This window comes from Falco naumanni, chromosome 3 (genome assembly GCF_017639655.2).
Source record: "Falco naumanni isolate bFalNau1 chromosome 3, bFalNau1.pat, whole genome shotgun sequence".
NCBI lineage: Eukaryota > Metazoa > Chordata > Aves > Falconiformes > Falconidae > Falco > Falco naumanni.
The window spans coordinates 53,299,462-53,315,724 of record NC_054056.1 but is presented as its reverse complement, the minus strand read 5'-3'; the positions used below and the strand labels follow the sequence as shown (position 1 = coordinate 53,315,724).

The 16,263-nt window shown below is 36.7% G+C and overlaps 1 protein-coding gene across 1 annotated transcript in view; it reads left to right on the top strand.

The window, feature by feature from the left end:
• Positions 1-16,263, top strand: part of ZNF407 (zinc finger protein 407) — a 344,373-nt gene that overhangs the window by 125,823 nt on the left and 202,287 nt on the right. Inside the window, exon 4 of the mRNA XM_040585938.1 lies at positions 8,797-8,871. Within this exon, the coding sequence (XP_040441872.1) occupies positions 8,797-8,871 (75 nt within the window). The remainder of the gene's footprint in view (positions 1-8,796; positions 8,872-16,263) is intronic.

Sequence of the window (16,263 nt, the reverse complement as noted above, 5' to 3'; positions counted from 1 at the left end):
TGTTTTCTAGCCTACAATCAACTATCTTTAGATTTGTTTTGATTTTCCTTTAAAGACAAGCAAGATTAGATTCTTTTGATGATGAAGATTTAACTCTCAAGATGGCTCTTCCTGTAGAAGCTCTGCACAAACCTGGTAATTCAGTCTGCCATACAATTTCAAAAGTGACTTTTTATTCAGGAAGAGCAAAATATTAGAATTAAGTATGTTTGTTTGGTTCTATCCATTCTACTTTTAAGTAGAAACTCAGTGAAACATCCTTATGCTGGGGTAGTCTTACATGCTGTTTCTTGCACTTTCAACATGCATAGACTTCACTCCCTGGAATTGCTAGGAAGCTGTGTACAACCTGTCTGCAGAAAGTCAGATATTTTAAAACTTCTGTCAGGGCACCTAGAGATGTGATTCACCTGATTTTCCCAAAAGGTTGAATCTACTTTGAAGAACTTCCCACTTCAAACATTAGTCTGTTCATCCTGTGATCTCTTCCCAGATGCAAGATGATGGTACGTGGAACTGATGCCTACTGCATCAAATTCTATACTTGAAGTTCTGAGCATGCTGGAAAAAGGGACTGGATCATGAGTAGGGAGACAGGTCAATGTCTGAAGAAAGGGACACAATGGAAAAGGGAAGGACCAGAGTTACAGGAGTGTTTGGTGTACACATTATGAGAAAAGAGAGGACATAAGCAATTTCTTGGTGGCAAGGTTGGTAGGTGCTCTTGGATCACAATGCTTATAGCTGTAAACCTTCATTTATGCTTAAAGTATTCATTTAGCATGACAAGTGTGTTCTCTGGTGGTGACATGTTTCTGGATGTTGATGGTAATCTCTTCTCAGATGCAGGGTACTCCCAACACTGAGCCTAAGGTTGAATTTCAGAATGTAGGCAAAGTGGTTAGTTGTTCTGCATTTTGGTAGACTGAAAGGTTGATAGCAGCGCTACAGAAAGCACATTGTGATTTTTTTTTTTTTTTTGTTAGTACTTTGCGCAGCTGTTAGGTTACCAAACACCTGTTAGAGGTGACAGTTACAGATGTTTGATAACCAATGAAAATTAATAGAACATGTGGGTTTTTTAGCTTAGAAGTGATTTGGTAAGGTGTGTTTAGAAATGTAATTACATACTGCTGCTGTCTACCATTATCACTTAACATTCATTAACTCCTCTGAATATTGAAACAAACATTTCTTGTAGCGGTACTAATTTTCTCATATATTTGTAGGGTGATTGCCTGACAGAGTGAACACCTTCTGACTTCAAAGTTTTTGCCACTGTTTAGCTATTTTTAGTTTGCTCATCAAGTAATCGAAATAGAGCCATTTGTTTACTTACAGTTACCAGTTTTTATTGTATCTCCAAATCTAAAAGTTCCCAGTTGCACTCTTAAATTTCCTCTCACCTTTATGTTAATAACAGTTATCACTGTCTGCACTTGGCTTATTCCTGCATCTGCTATTGAAGGGTACTTTTTGTATTTTAAAAAACCCACCACCACAGAACACCCAAACTAATAAAATTCCGAAAATTTCCTGTAGGTAACTTAGAGGAAACCTTTCTGATTTCAGTTACAGAACAAGTAACTTCAGGTGAGCCACATAATAACAAATAAGTGAATTCCTTCATGGGGGAGGAAATAATGTAAATACTGCCAATGTATTCTTCTTTTGCCACAGTCCTTGCAATGACAAACTAAATTTCTGTCCTGGATGTTTTACATTATAATGTACATCCCTTAAAAGTGGGATGGTGAGAGAACTCAGCAGCTTTGGATGGCAAGATCTCTCCAGGCCAGCTTGAGCAGAGAAGTAGAGGATTTCTGTTTTATTTAGTTTGCTCTGCCTTTGTACCCAGGTCTGTTCTGCCAGAATATGTAAGAGGAGATAATTGTGCCTATTGCTACTACTTTATGGCCATGTGGCTAATAATTCTTTCACATCTTAAGGGATGCAGATTGGTGGCAGTAAGTAACACGAATATGTCGAGGGATGTCTCTCTCTTCTGGTTGATAGATACAGGAATATGCAGGAACAACACAGCTGATTGATTGATAGTGCACAACTCATCCATAATGATCTGTCTGATACAGCAGTAAATTATTCTTGAGATTGATGCAGGTCATTGAACAGTACATTGACAATCCTGTTGTCTGTCATCCTATTCAAAGCAAGTCAGGAACAGTAGCTGCTGTGATACTCAAGTCTACCTTAGGTGTAAGCTGTGTACAGGTGTTCCACTAATATAAGTTGTGGTCTTCTCCATTTATTTATTTTTTAATTGGGTAGCTTGGCTTCGTTGCTAGCTCATTACAAGTAACAGTAAAAATGAGATGAGGTATTTTTAGAAGAGAATGTTGTAGTCTATTGCACCGACAGTTTCATATTGACATAAAATTCATTTTTGAAAATGTTGGGTTTTGAACTTCAGTAACCAAACATCTCCAGGGAAAAGGTGAAAAGTTAATAAATAATTAAGAAACATACCTGATTGTTGCACAAAAAACCAACCCCAAAACCTTCAAACTTAAGGCAGAAAAGCTAGTAATTCTCAGAAATCTGAAAATTATGTTAGCCTTTAGGTTGCATGAATTACCGTGATATTCTTGCCGTGATATTCTGGCTCTTGTCTTGTTCATGATGGCAAAGTTGTCCTCATTTACCTCTTTCAGTTTCTCTTTTCAAGAGAAAAAGTTTGCATTTTCCAGTCTGCCAAGTTGCTCACACTTGAAGATGAAAAGGAAGAAGCCACATATGCCAAACATATGCATTTTACTTTCCAGTTTAATTATGAGTTTTAGTAAGGGTGGAACATAAAATAGCCATACCCTGCTTTAATGCATGGGATCAACAGGGAGTATAAGGCCGTGTGTCACGGTACTCTCAACATTGCAGAAAGGATTATTGTGCATGATTTGTTAAGCTTCTGAAATGTTGTGGATTTAATATTACTATTATTTTAACTTAAGAATAACTGAAACTGTTATTTGGAAATAATAAGACCTGCTTCATTAGGCTGCTAAATGAGTCAGCAGAAAACCCCAGCTTTCCTGTGCAGGGTTCTAGGACTTGATGTCCTGTCATAGAGGGCATGAAGTTTTTCAGATATTTGGATGTTTTCCACACTAGACTTCGCCCTGCCAGATATTTACTTGAACCTGACATCTTGTCACAAAGGGCATGAAGCCTTTCAGACTACTGGATATCTTCCACACTGGATTCTGCCCTGCCAGATACTTTCTTTTAAATTGAGTCCCTTGCGCGCAGTCATGCAAGAGAGTTATCAGCGCCCCAGTCTGGACCCTTCAGAATCAGAAAACATCCACGAATGATGGACTTGTCTAAATTCTTGGGAAATTCTTCTATTGATGCATGGAAAAAAAAAAAAAAAAGACTACTTGTTCATAGAAAACCATTGTTTTCTGGGCAGTTCTGCATTTTCCTTCAAGCTCTTGTTCCTGAAGCTGACCTACTGAATACAAAATTCTGAGAGAGAGATGTGATTTGGGTAGCAAATTTTTATATAATTTTGAGACTTTATAAACTTTTTAAGTTTTTTAAGTTCGTATCAACTGTTCATGTACTATTTGACTAAGTGCTGGTTTGAATATATGAAGTTCTACTTTTACGCATAGGGCATGTACAAATCTAAAGTACATGCAAAAATTACATGTACAAGTTTTATTGAACATTCCAAAATACATGTAGGTCATGATATTCCTTGAGACACCGCACTATTTCTTTCTCTTGCTAACCGATACCCGTGTTGGCATGACTCCATGTGAACCACTCATTCAACTACAAACAATTAGGGTGTGCAGTGTATATAAAGACACAGTAAAGAACAAGAACACTTCATTCCAGTAGTAACAATTGAGTCCATGTTGATATCTACTTGCCCAAACATACCGTCCTCTTTCTTGGCATGATCTGTGCAGCTTGCCTTGATTTTCTGGTTCCTTGCCTCAGGTGAAGATAGTAGACAGAAATTTAAGTACAGATCATGGAAAATAAAAACTGATGCAGCCAGAATAATACATTATTTCCTCATATCCTGTGATGGTGTGTAAAAGTTTAAGAGGTCCTTTTTCTTACTATTCCTTGAAGCTGTCAGATTTCCCAGGTGATTTATCCAAAACAGTAAACCATTCTCTCTAGCTGCCTGAAACCTATGATAAAACCAAGTACTAAATACTAATAATTTTAAAATAATAGCTCTCTTTTCTGCTTTATGTGGGTTGGGTTTTTTGGGGGGTTCTGTTGTGCTGGGTTTTTTTGTTTTGTTTTGTTTTTTAAAAAGGCTTACAAGGAGCTTTTTAAAACATACTCTGTACTTGGGGCCTGCATGTCATGTAGTAGCTTACCTGTATTCTCAGAGTCAAATTTGTGTATAAAGAGGTTCTGGAAGGTTTAAAGGAGATGTAAAGGATATTGAGAATATGAATAAGGGGTAGATATTCATTGTTATTCTCCTGGACTTTTCTGTTGTCATTGAACATTGTTGTCTGTAAGATAAATTATCCAAGAGCAGTTGCAGGGAGCAATGTATCCACTGAGAAGTGATTTAAAATTCCTCTTCAGCTGCTGGTTACCTGGTTTGTAGAGTCCCACAAAAATAAATTCTCATGCTGCTCCTCCTCAGTAGTTACATGCAGTTACGACTGGTCTGTTGACACATCTTCAAGTGACTTTCTGGAGGAGGTAAGATGTAGCTCCTTCCTTGGAACTAGGCCAAGGCTGAGCACTTGGTAAATACTCAGGAAACACTCAGATTTCAGACTTCACGATCCAGAATTCTTGTTTTGGTTTGTGTGTCTGTTTTTTTTAACTTGGCTTTTCACTAACACAGCAATGTACATATTAAAAAGAAAAGAGCAATTACAGATTCAAAACATAATAAAACCTAGAATCTTTTGCCCTCTCAAAACAAGATGCTTCACAGAGGACAATTCTCTTCTTGCAGAGAAAATGAGAGAACAAACAATACATGACAGATTATTCGTATTCCTTGGGTACTGTGATAATAAACATTTTCCATGCTGAAAAGCCTGTATTACACTAGAATAAAAAATAGAAGTAAAGATTGTCCAGTAGGTTTCTTAATTCCCAGGATTAGAAGTCCTTTTGCTTCTTTTGTACATTAAAATGTGCTTTTATAACTGAAGACAAGTCTGCAGAGGTTCCTAAATCAGTTACTGGCATTCTCAGGGTGAGTCCAAGGTACTGTTTTAAGTCTGCCATGGAATATGAGTGGACACATTCCTACAAAGCCACAGCACTTCTAAACTGAAAACAGAATATTCTGCAAACTTATTTTGGCAAAGGTGCTCATATATTTATGATTAAAGTTATTTTTATTTATAGTTTATGTGCAAAAAATTGTCCATAGGGAGTGTGGATGCTATTCTAAAGCCCATTGTCATTTTTTAACTTGTCTTTCATTTATCCTGAAGTTTGAACATAGTGTATAACGCAGACAACGTTGCTAGTTTGGAACCAAAGTAGCTGAAAACCACTAGAAAAGTTAAACCAACAGAATGCCACTGAAAGCAAACAAAATCCTCCTGTCTATTCACCTTTTTCCACTGCAAGAGGAGGCTTCTAGGAGCAGCCTTTCTACAGAATGGAGGGAGCTCCCAGTGACCATGACTTGGATGTATAGGCTAAACATTTCTGCCTTGCGAGACCTGACACTCAGAAGAGCAGGTGGCCTGTGACTTGTCTTCATGTGAGTTGGGAATGAGTATGTCCAGATCAGAGTTTGTAAAACTGGTTCCAGGCCTCTGCTCAGGCCTGGTTTGCACATTCTGGAAACAGTAGAGGATAGCAGGTTTAGGTTTTTCCTACTCCCTTTTGATGCGTTTGTGAAACTGGTTAATTTTTAGCATTTGAACATTTCTATTCCCACTAGAATTAAAAAATAAGAAATGAGAAATTCAACGATGTCTGAATTGGTGCTTGCTGCAGCTGATGCAGAGATTCCCTTGGATTTGAAGATATATTAGAGCGATGTATCTTGAAAGCATCACTCCTTAAGTCCTCACTGGTGCCAGCCAGACTTCCCTTAAGATTTATTTGAAAAGACCAAGACTAAGTTATGTCTATTTATTCAGTTCTGGCAGTATATTAGGAATAACTGATTTACCTCAGCAGAGGTAAATAGCATAGATAAAACCAAAATTTTTTTACTATTAAAACAGCTTAGAAACATGGAGTTAGAGAATCTACAGAAAACACTTCTAGTGTTTTTGCAAAGCCAGCAAATGCTGTTACCACCTCTCTCTCTCTCTCTCTCTCTCTCTCAATCTTTCTCTCTCTCTCTATCTCTCTATCTCTCTCTCTCTTTTTATTTCCTTTCGGGTTTTTGTTTGGTTGTTGGGGTTTTTTGGGGGGGCAAGGGTGTGGGGATGATTGTTCTCAAACTCAGCGTCCAAACTAAGATGTTTAGACTATACCTCAATTCTAAGGAAAAAAAAAAATCTTTTGTTTCAGTAAGGGTTGTCTCTGTTGGTAAATTTTAATTTTTTTTTAAACCTTGTTCTCAGTTTCTTATGAAAACAGCAACTTTGCTTTTATTTTCAAAGCCTGAATCAGGAAGGTGGGGAGCTTCTCCTGGAGCTATGCAGAGCACTCCAGGCTTGCATGGAGGCATTCAGCACTCCTCAAGTCTTAAGTCTTCAAACGTTACGTTAAAAACTTGAAATGTTAGTCGGCGCTGAGACACTTACTGAGTCAGTCCTCATTTTATTTCTGCTGTGTAACAGCAGCAAAATGGTTACTCAGAACCTAGATAAAACAGAGAGGAGGCAGCTAATGTGAGATTAATTGCTTCACATTATTAACAAGGCCTTTGTCTTTGATTTTGCAGAAAGGTATCTCTGTCTGTACCTCCTGCGGTTGTGCAGTGTAAGAAATGTTCAGCTTTTGTCTGGAAGCTTCAAGTAAACAGGCTGAGAGGGAAAAAAAATAACTTCTGTAGAAATACTGTGTAGCTGGTTGCGATCTTTATATTCCATGTAAATAGCAAAGTATGCCTTTATAACTTCGATTGCTCATTGCCCTTTTCACAGCAATATCTTTGCTTTTATTTTCCTTTTATAGCAGGGGGAGAATGGAGGTTTTTAACAGGAAATACAAGTATTACTAAATTAAAATCTGTTTCGTACCTTTCACAGCTGTGTGGAAATGGTTTGTATTTCTGCCAAAAAGCAAGGGCAGTATGTTTTGAATGCATTGTGCTGTTATTAGAACACATTTTTTTTATTTTGTTACAATTATTTTCCTTAGGTACAGTAATTCTGATGACACTTGCATAGTAATGATGGTAATGCTGTGATAGATTATTCACAGTTATAATGATTATGATGCCATACTTATAAATTGCATAAGGAAAAGTATTTAAGATTTTTTTAATGTCTTTTTGTAAAAAATAAGGAAATCGCTATCATTTAAATAAGACAGAATTATATTCTTACACCTTAAGGGATGCACTGGAGAGATTCTCTGTAATAATGTGAAACTGCCCAAAGTAGATCAGACATGGAAAAGCTACATTAACATATTTGTAAAGGAAAAGTACTGTCTCTTGGCTTTTGTGGCTCTTATACCCCATAGTGCTAGTGTTTTACAGTCCTTCCATTGTCCATTACTGCAAATATGTCCAGATGAATTCAGCGTTTAATGTTAAAAATCTTATAACATGCCAGTTTGATTTGTAGCCCTTCATATCATAGAATGCTAATTAAAATCATATTTTTGCATATGTCATGCCTTTCATGTACATATGCAAATAGAGTCTATTGCCTTTCAGCTATTAGTAATTAACTTTATGAAGGACAGCTGTAATACATAATTAACAAAAATGTTTGCAAGCCCTTTTCACACTGAAAGTTGCAGCAGTAAAATCTTTGCTTATAGAGAGAACCATTTTAGTTTGAAGCTTCAGTCTGATATTTAAATTGTTTGAAGCAGTCACATGATATAATTAAATCGATGTTATGGTTTTATCAGCAAAAGAGTGGCAGTTGATAGGCTTCTATCTGTTTCATTGTGTATGTCACCAAAATGTAATTATATGTGGGTTTTTTAGTAGAAACACTATACCAGGTAGTATATATTTTGTTGCTGCTCTTGATGCTTTGAACAGTTGTCTTGCTGCTTTGAACAATATTCCTGCTCAAAGTGTATTCATGAACATATGCTTCACCTTTTCCATCCTTTTTTTTATAAGGCGATAAAATGACTAAGACTATTGATTTGTTTCCATGTATATCTCTTTAAATAATTAATACTATGAAGTTTGCCTAGACATAAGCAGTGATTAAAGCATCTGATCTTGCTGTATTTTTGTGTTACTCATTAAAAACAATGGAACTACTTACATGAAAAAGGGTTACAGGATGGGCCCATTAGACTTAAATTCAAAATTGTGACTAAAACTGTATTAGTTTATAACATGAGAAAATGTCATTAGGTAAAATAGACTATATTATTAGTATATTGTATAAGATGTTCTAATTTGCAAAGGGAAGCAGAAATAGGTTTACCATTCTTTGACCAGCAATGTACACTTGTGATTACTTATTCATAACAAAAATAGCCAAGCGATTGCAATCTGAAGGAAAAAAACCTGGAGTTAAATGGACTCCCAGATTTAAGTCATAGTCTACCAGAGGTTTTTGAAAGTCTGCCCTTAATAAAATACACTCAAGTGCATGCTGAAAACAGAAAAATACTGTATTTAAAGGAAAAAAGTATTAATAAAAAAGTAATCTTCCTGGATTTTCTCTTTGGTAGGGTGGCGTTTGTAATGAAGAAGCATTTGAATACTCATTTACTGGGCAAGCATGGAGTTGGCACACCCAAAGAAAGGTAAACTACTGTAATATTATTTTTGATTTTACCTTATACAATATCTGTAGACCTTATCTGGAATATTTAGCTTAGCCAAGATGAAGTCACCTGGACTTTTAGATCAGCTCTGACTACAGAGGGAGCTAACATGCTGAAGTGCTCATGTCTGTAGGCATCAACAGGAAAATTACTGTAGAAAGGTGTAGGAATTGCACATTCTTAGACAGTTTTTTTCACAGGTTTTGTATTTTCTAAAAACTTCCATAGTTGTAACTGTCCCTCCAAGTACAAAATCAAACATTTTTGTTTTGGTTTGGTTTTTTGTTTTTTTGGGGGTTTTTTGGGGGTGTTTTTTTGGTCTTTCTGGCCTTGATTCCTATAGGTTTCTAAAATGACTTTCCAGGTTTTACATTGATCAATGATGTCAAAGCCACAGAGGAATCAAAATGAAAGTTTCCTCAGTTTTCTTGGGTGAGAACTGAGATCTGATGTTTTGGCTATTTTTAAAATGAATTAGTTTATTTTTTCAGTCTGTGTGTAGTTAGTAGTTTTCAAACTTTTTTTGTAAGGAGGTTATTTTTTCTGTGGTTTAAAATTTAGCTGTATTTTAAAAGCTGAATGAGACTGTGTTTACAGATAAACACATTTTGCCTCAGATTTATTGGGCGCATTTTGGCATAGCTGTTGCTATTTCATTGAATTTTGGGGGCAACCAGAAACCTGATGTTTTTTGGATAGTCAAAAGACTACATGTTCTCTTTCAGTCTGAGTAGGTGGGGGTATCCTACCTGCAGGGTTCATTGGATGAATACTTGATACTGTTTGAAGTGTTACTGCCTTGTAACTCATTCTTCCAGTGTAGGCTTTCATAAACGAAGAATACTTTCTGGTTTTGATATGAAAGACGGGGAAAATAAATGATAGCTAGGAGTTGTAGGAGAACACTGCAGAACTCTTTCTGGGTCATGTTCATTTCTTGTTAAAGACACTGGAAATGGTAGTCAATTAGACCCTTGCCTCACAAGTTCATCATGCTTAAATCACTGAGTGACCTAAGAGTAGAGTTTTAAATTAGCAGATCATATACACCTTATGTTTGACTAAGCACCTATTTAAGTGGTGCTTATATTTTTAATGAGATTTCCTCTACAAAGTGCTTAACCAGAATTTCCCTAACACACGGTTATTTAAAGAGTTTGGAGATACTCTGTGTCATCTAAAATACAGAATGATGCATTGTAACAATTACCGTTTCATCAAAGCAGATATCATATTAAAGTTTATGCTGGCTATCTTTTGTCATAGTGCAACAGTTACAAAAAATGTTTTGTTCTGGTGGCTTATTTTGTAACTGGAAGCATTCAATACCAATACGTTCTTTTATAAGGGGGTACTTCATGTATAATCATCATAAATACAACATAGATATAACTTGCATTACCCTAGTGAATATGCGCACAATGAAGGAAACATACAATAGATTTCCAAATATAGTATCTTAGCCTGAGAGGCATATTTTTAGCGATCATCATGTTGAAATGAATTCCTAAACAAGCAGGATGCTATAAACTAAATCGGTTGTTGCTGGCTTTTGTTTACGTGTTTCTTCTGAAAGCCTTCTGGCTGTTCCCATTTTCCCCATTTCTTCCCACGTTCCTTGAAGACCTTCTAGCTGGCCTGCCAGCGTGGTGCAAGGAGGAGGGGGGGTCCCTCCCCTGCTGCCCCTCTGCGAGGTGGCAGGTTCACAGCCCTTGCAGCCCTAGCTGCCGGAGGAGCAGAGAACCCAGCTAAGGCCTGCAACCTCCCTGCCCCATCTGCTAGCACAGGCTGTTGCAGCTTTACCCCCAGGCCAGCATAAACAAATGATATTTGAGTGACTTCATACTCTCTTCTTTTGAAATTTCTTCATCTGTCTTTTGAGTATTTCTTATCTACAATACTTTTTTGGCTGGCACCAGCTTAATGTAGAGAAGCATCAAATAGCAGTGGCAGAGCTACAACAATAATATAATTTTCTAGTAGCAGTCCCTCACTGGTGATGGTAGACGTTTCAGCCGTGTGATTACTGCAGTAAATATCAAACCACCGTTTCTTTCCTTTCCACCTTTCCCTTCCTATTATGAGAGAGTTTGATGCCTTTTAATACCTTTAGGAACCAAAAAATCCTTCTTCAGCATGTTAAACCGTCACTTTGGGTACAAACATATTATAAATTAAGTTACGTAGTTTTCTTACCTATTTAAAACATTAATGCCTTGATTATAATTTTGCAAGCTTGCTATTTTTTAATTTCTCTAGGACAATATAATTAGTTTATTCTTTATGTTTTGAATCTTATTCTGCCCTCTGATACATTGCATATTATAGCAAATATTAATAGAAGCTAGCTAAATAGGCTGTGACAATTAAATTAATAATGCATTTTATTTGCAAGTGTTTAGTCTTCATGGTTTGACTGATATATGCAAAGATGGTAATTTATTAAAAGTAAATTCATGTAATTGTACTACAGAATTTGATGGACCAAAAAAAGTTGTCAGCATGACTATCATCATGAACAGAAAATTGAAACAAGTTCAAAAGGGTGCCTGAAAAAAATAGTTATAACCCATACACCCTGAGAAATTGGTGCCCTTTTAACAAACTTCTGAGGAAGAAATTTCTGGTGACAAACACTGAGGTAGTTCTGAGAGGGAGAGGCAAAATACAGTTTAGTAAACAGTACTGAACTAGTGCATCTTGCTCTCTCTAGCTTTCCATAAGCCATAACCATTGCTTTTTTGTATGCATAAAAGGGAGGTGTTACGGAGGCTGTGGAAGTGTTTGTGTGTGCAGATAGAGATAATAAGTATAATTCATTATAAGATTGCTACTAAAACATCTTTTGATTTGAGTTTTTTCTTTTTTTTGGGGGGGGGGGAGACAAAATTGATTTAAGGGGGAAATTCTGTGCAGTTGAAAATCAAAGAAGTATAAAAAAATAGCCTTGTAGTAAAATGTCTGCACATTTCAGACACAAAAAAACCCTACTGCCTAGTCCATTATGATCATTACCATTTAACAGCTAACTCAAAAGTGGAGCGTTTTAACACAAAAATTCCTCTAAGGTATTTTTTCCTGTTGGAACTGTGATACTGATTTATTGTCAACTTGAATGTGTCTCAAAACTGGCGTGTTATCTTCTAAGTCCAAGGCCAGTACATATTTGGTACTTCAGTGTCAGTAATCTTCATGGGACCTATAACTATGTCTTATTGGCAGGATAAATCTTTGACTACACCTTTATTGTGTTGAGGAGACAATGTGGTTGAGGACAAGGTGAATGCGTCAATGGTATTAATGGCGCAAAGTTCTAATTTCTGTTACATCATTATGATACTTAGGTGTAAATTGTGGCAAAACACAGAGCAATCAATATTTCACTACTGAGTATAAGATATATGGATACACACACGTAAAAGCATGAGCAAGAAAATAAAAATAAAATCACTAAATCATTCACCAGTGAGATTGGATGTTGCCACTATTAAGCACAACTCTGGATTTGAGAATTTTTCGTATGAAAAATACATTTAATTATTCTTCAGAGACTATTTTTTTTCAGGACACCATTAGTACACTACAACATGCATTTTGTAGTATATAAGACTTTGTTAACTAGAATTCTATCTGAAACATCTGTTTAAACTATTCTTTATATAAGTTTAGCACAGAAAGGCCTTTACAGACAGTTGTTCAATTACCTCATCTTCCTTATGAATTTTAAATGATGAGTTGCCTCTGAAGTAAATTTTTGCATATGAGAATCCCATTGAGTCAAATAAGATCATTCATATATATAAAGTTAGCTGGAGCTCAAAACACTTGCTGACCTGGAATCTGTGTTACAAAACATTTTCTGTAAAGGACATTAGTAGTATGTTTTGTTTTTGTAAGGTGGTTCTGGCATTTTTTCATGTACTTTAAAAATGGGATCAATGTTACAGTGTTAGTAACATCATATGAAGATTATATGATTCACACATGATCTTAATTGATTGGAAAAGCTGTGTAATGATTTCAGCTTGACAGCAACAGCTGTAAGTAAATACCTATTACTATGTAACAACAGCCTAAATAGATTTGAGATGCTTTTTCAAATAATGTTGGAATATAGTGTACTTCTAAAAATTATGTATTTTTTACACAACTGCCTTGAAGTAAACAGAGGAAATTCCTAGTGCCTGTTGTTCAATGTGCTTGCATAAGCCTGTGTGAATTTTGGAATATCGAATGCTACTTACATGTGTGGTATAAATATCATAAAATATACAAGACTGCATTGTATGTCATTGGAAGGCATTGCTGAGATCTGAAAGAAAAGTAGCCAGGAAAAATGAATGGGGGTTTGATGTTCTGTATACCCTTTAGAAAACTGTTTTGTAATAAATTGCGGTGTCCTGATACTTCAATTTTGAATGTAAAACTAGAAGTGAAAGAAGTCCATCAGTCCAACTGTCTTCTATGTATCAAACTGTTAATCCTTCTTTGGAAACATTTTTCTTTCTTTGAGTAGAGAAATTTCTGATACTATTTTATATACATGTTTTGGATAATACTGCTCTGTACCTGCAAAGTAAAAAGATCCAGTTGATGTACAGCAGTTTTTGGGAAAACAAATGGCAAAAGTCGCAGTGTGATGTGTCATACGTACAAGTTATGATACATCATCTTGTAATAACTTACTTGTGTTCTGAAGGCATGAGTGCTGAAAGTGACTCACAGAAATGCTTCCAGTTAGAGGTACTGGTAGTACGTATGGCTAGCTACCTGTAACCACCGGAGGGTGATGTGCTGAGTCTTGCCTTCAAGCTTTGTCATCACCTTTTACTTCTTCTTGCAAATAATGTTGCGCTTTTCAACTGAAACCTAACATTCTTAGTTTAACTGGATAGAAATGAAATAATAACTTAATTGACTGTTTCCTGCATGTGGCTTAAAGGATCGTGGGGAGTTATAGAGTCATTCTTTGGAAAAACCTTAAGGAAGGAAGTTTATCTTTTCCTTGAAGTATTTACTAGTCAGAAGCTTGCAATGAGAGGAGGAGAGTGGAAAGGACTCAACATTTCAGCATTGATTAGGAGCAAAAGTTTTCCTTAAGGCCTACATTAAGCTTTCAGTATTTTTGAGGCTTACTTAATGTTCAAAAGTCGTATTTTCCTGTGGAGTTCAGCTCTTGGCTTGTGGTGTGCTGTTTCAGAGTGTGAGTGTAGGTACAGGCTCCACAGTCACTTGCTGCCTGGCTGCTCTCCTCTGTCGGTGGCTGACCCGAGGAACATGAGGAAGCCATTAGGGTTACCTGAGCTTCTTCAGGTCCTAGAAGTAGATGATGTGCTGAATTCTTACAGCTAGCTTTCCTCTTGGCTTGTCTGTAATGAGTCATATGCGTTTGCTTTGCTACAAAGAAGTGGAAAGAGTAGCCAGCCATTTATACTTCTGAAGACTGTTTTCACAAAGACAAGTGATGAATTCTGCATCTTATCAGAAAGAAAAATAACTGAAGGACTGTAAAAGAATGAAGTTATTTTACTACAACTGATTATTTGTTCTTCCTATCAAATCCTGACAATCTTACAGTTTAGTTAGAAGGAGAGGTGATCTGAAGTAAGTTTATTTTAGTTGTCCAGTATGATATGAGATGTTTTGGAAATTTCTGTAGTTAGCAACAGTCTTACTGTTGGGAAGGCTTAGCTGCTATGGATAGAAGATAGAGAGAGTGACTAATGGAATGCACTGCCCAGAGTGAGCACCTCTGGCTAATTTTAAGCATCAACAACAAGATATGAATGATGATCGCATTGTGTTCATAAACAACCAAGTACTGTCTAGAGTCTAGGTTATTAGTTTCATTAGCAAGTGTACGCTGTCTGTGAATCTGTGGAAGACAGTATGGGTAGTTGCGGAAAGCTGCAGGATTTTTCACAACAGTCTGTTTCCAAGGAAAACACAGTTCGTATAGTTTAGTTGCATGCTATCAGCCAAAAAGTAGTAAGCTGCAAACTGATCCCTCCTTCGGTGCAGTCAGCTGAAAGTAAGTTGTTCCAGTCATATGTACCAGCTTGCTTCTTCCTCTGTGTAAGTCAATGATCAGGCCAAGAGGGTAAGGACTAGGATGGCAATATATCTCTAAATCCCTTTTTACCTGCACAGGATTGGAAGTGAGACCTGTCCAGGCAGTTACACAGAGTATGTTACACTATTTTGAATTTGTACAGTGTTGTATTTTGTGGCATTTATGGATGTAAAATGTTCCATGTCCCAGGTGGTATCATGACTCTTAGCTTTAAGCAGTCTATAAAATACAACACAAATATTTGTTGATTACATTGCAAAGGAAATGGAAACATAATCTCTTGACTGTGCTGGAATGAAATATTTCTATATATTCTGAGGAATCACAAGAATTATTTTGTAGACTTTGGAAGTGAAAGCAGAAATGCTGTGATAAATGCTGTGTATGACTGATGGCAGAAGCTCAGCTTCTAGTTTTAAACCATATGCTTCACAATACTTCCATCAAGTTATAATGCCATCAGGACTATTTTTCTGTAGCCAAAGCAGTTTTGTAATCTATTAAGTAAGAATGTTTGTTTGTCCAAGTTCACTTAAGTTTCATTACCTTAAGCTGGAAACAAATGCTCGAGAAACATGTTGCAGAGTTGAACAATACCATGAGCGCAATTCTAAAATCACCTTCACAGTGCTGTAATGTTAAAAAAAAAAACAACAAAAAAACAACCTTGACTGAGGCTTAAATGCTAAAAACGTGGAGGTCTTGTTGTATGGTAAAGACAACGTTCTGCATCATGAGCCCTCACAGTGTGCTCTGCACTGATCTCTGGTGGATAGAATCATAGGACAGCCCAGGTTGGAAGGGACCTCCAAAGATCCTCTGGCCCAACATTTCATGGGAAAGGGATCCTAGAGGAGATTGTCTAGCACCCTGTCTGGTCGCATCTTTAAAATCTCCGGTGATGGGAACTCTACCATGTCCCTGGGGAGGTTGTTCCAGTGAATTGTTGTTCTTACTATAAAAAAATGTCTTATGTCAAGACAAAATATCTCCCAGTGCAACTTGTACCTGTTGTCCCTTGTCTTTGCCATGTGGCTCCTTGTGAAGAGAGAGCCTCTGTCCTCTTTATAGCAGCCCTTTAAGTACTGGAATACCATGATGAAGTCCCCCTGAGCCTTCTGTTCTCCAGGGTGGTAGGTGGTGAACAGAAAGTTGGCTGTTCTAGCATTGGCTTAGGGACAGGTTGTTTATGCAGAGACTGTTGCTGTTGTCTATTGATAGTATATTTGGTAAGGAAAGAGTAACAATACCTATTCTGCATCTTAGAACACCTTTTGATCCTGGAAGTGAAGCTGATT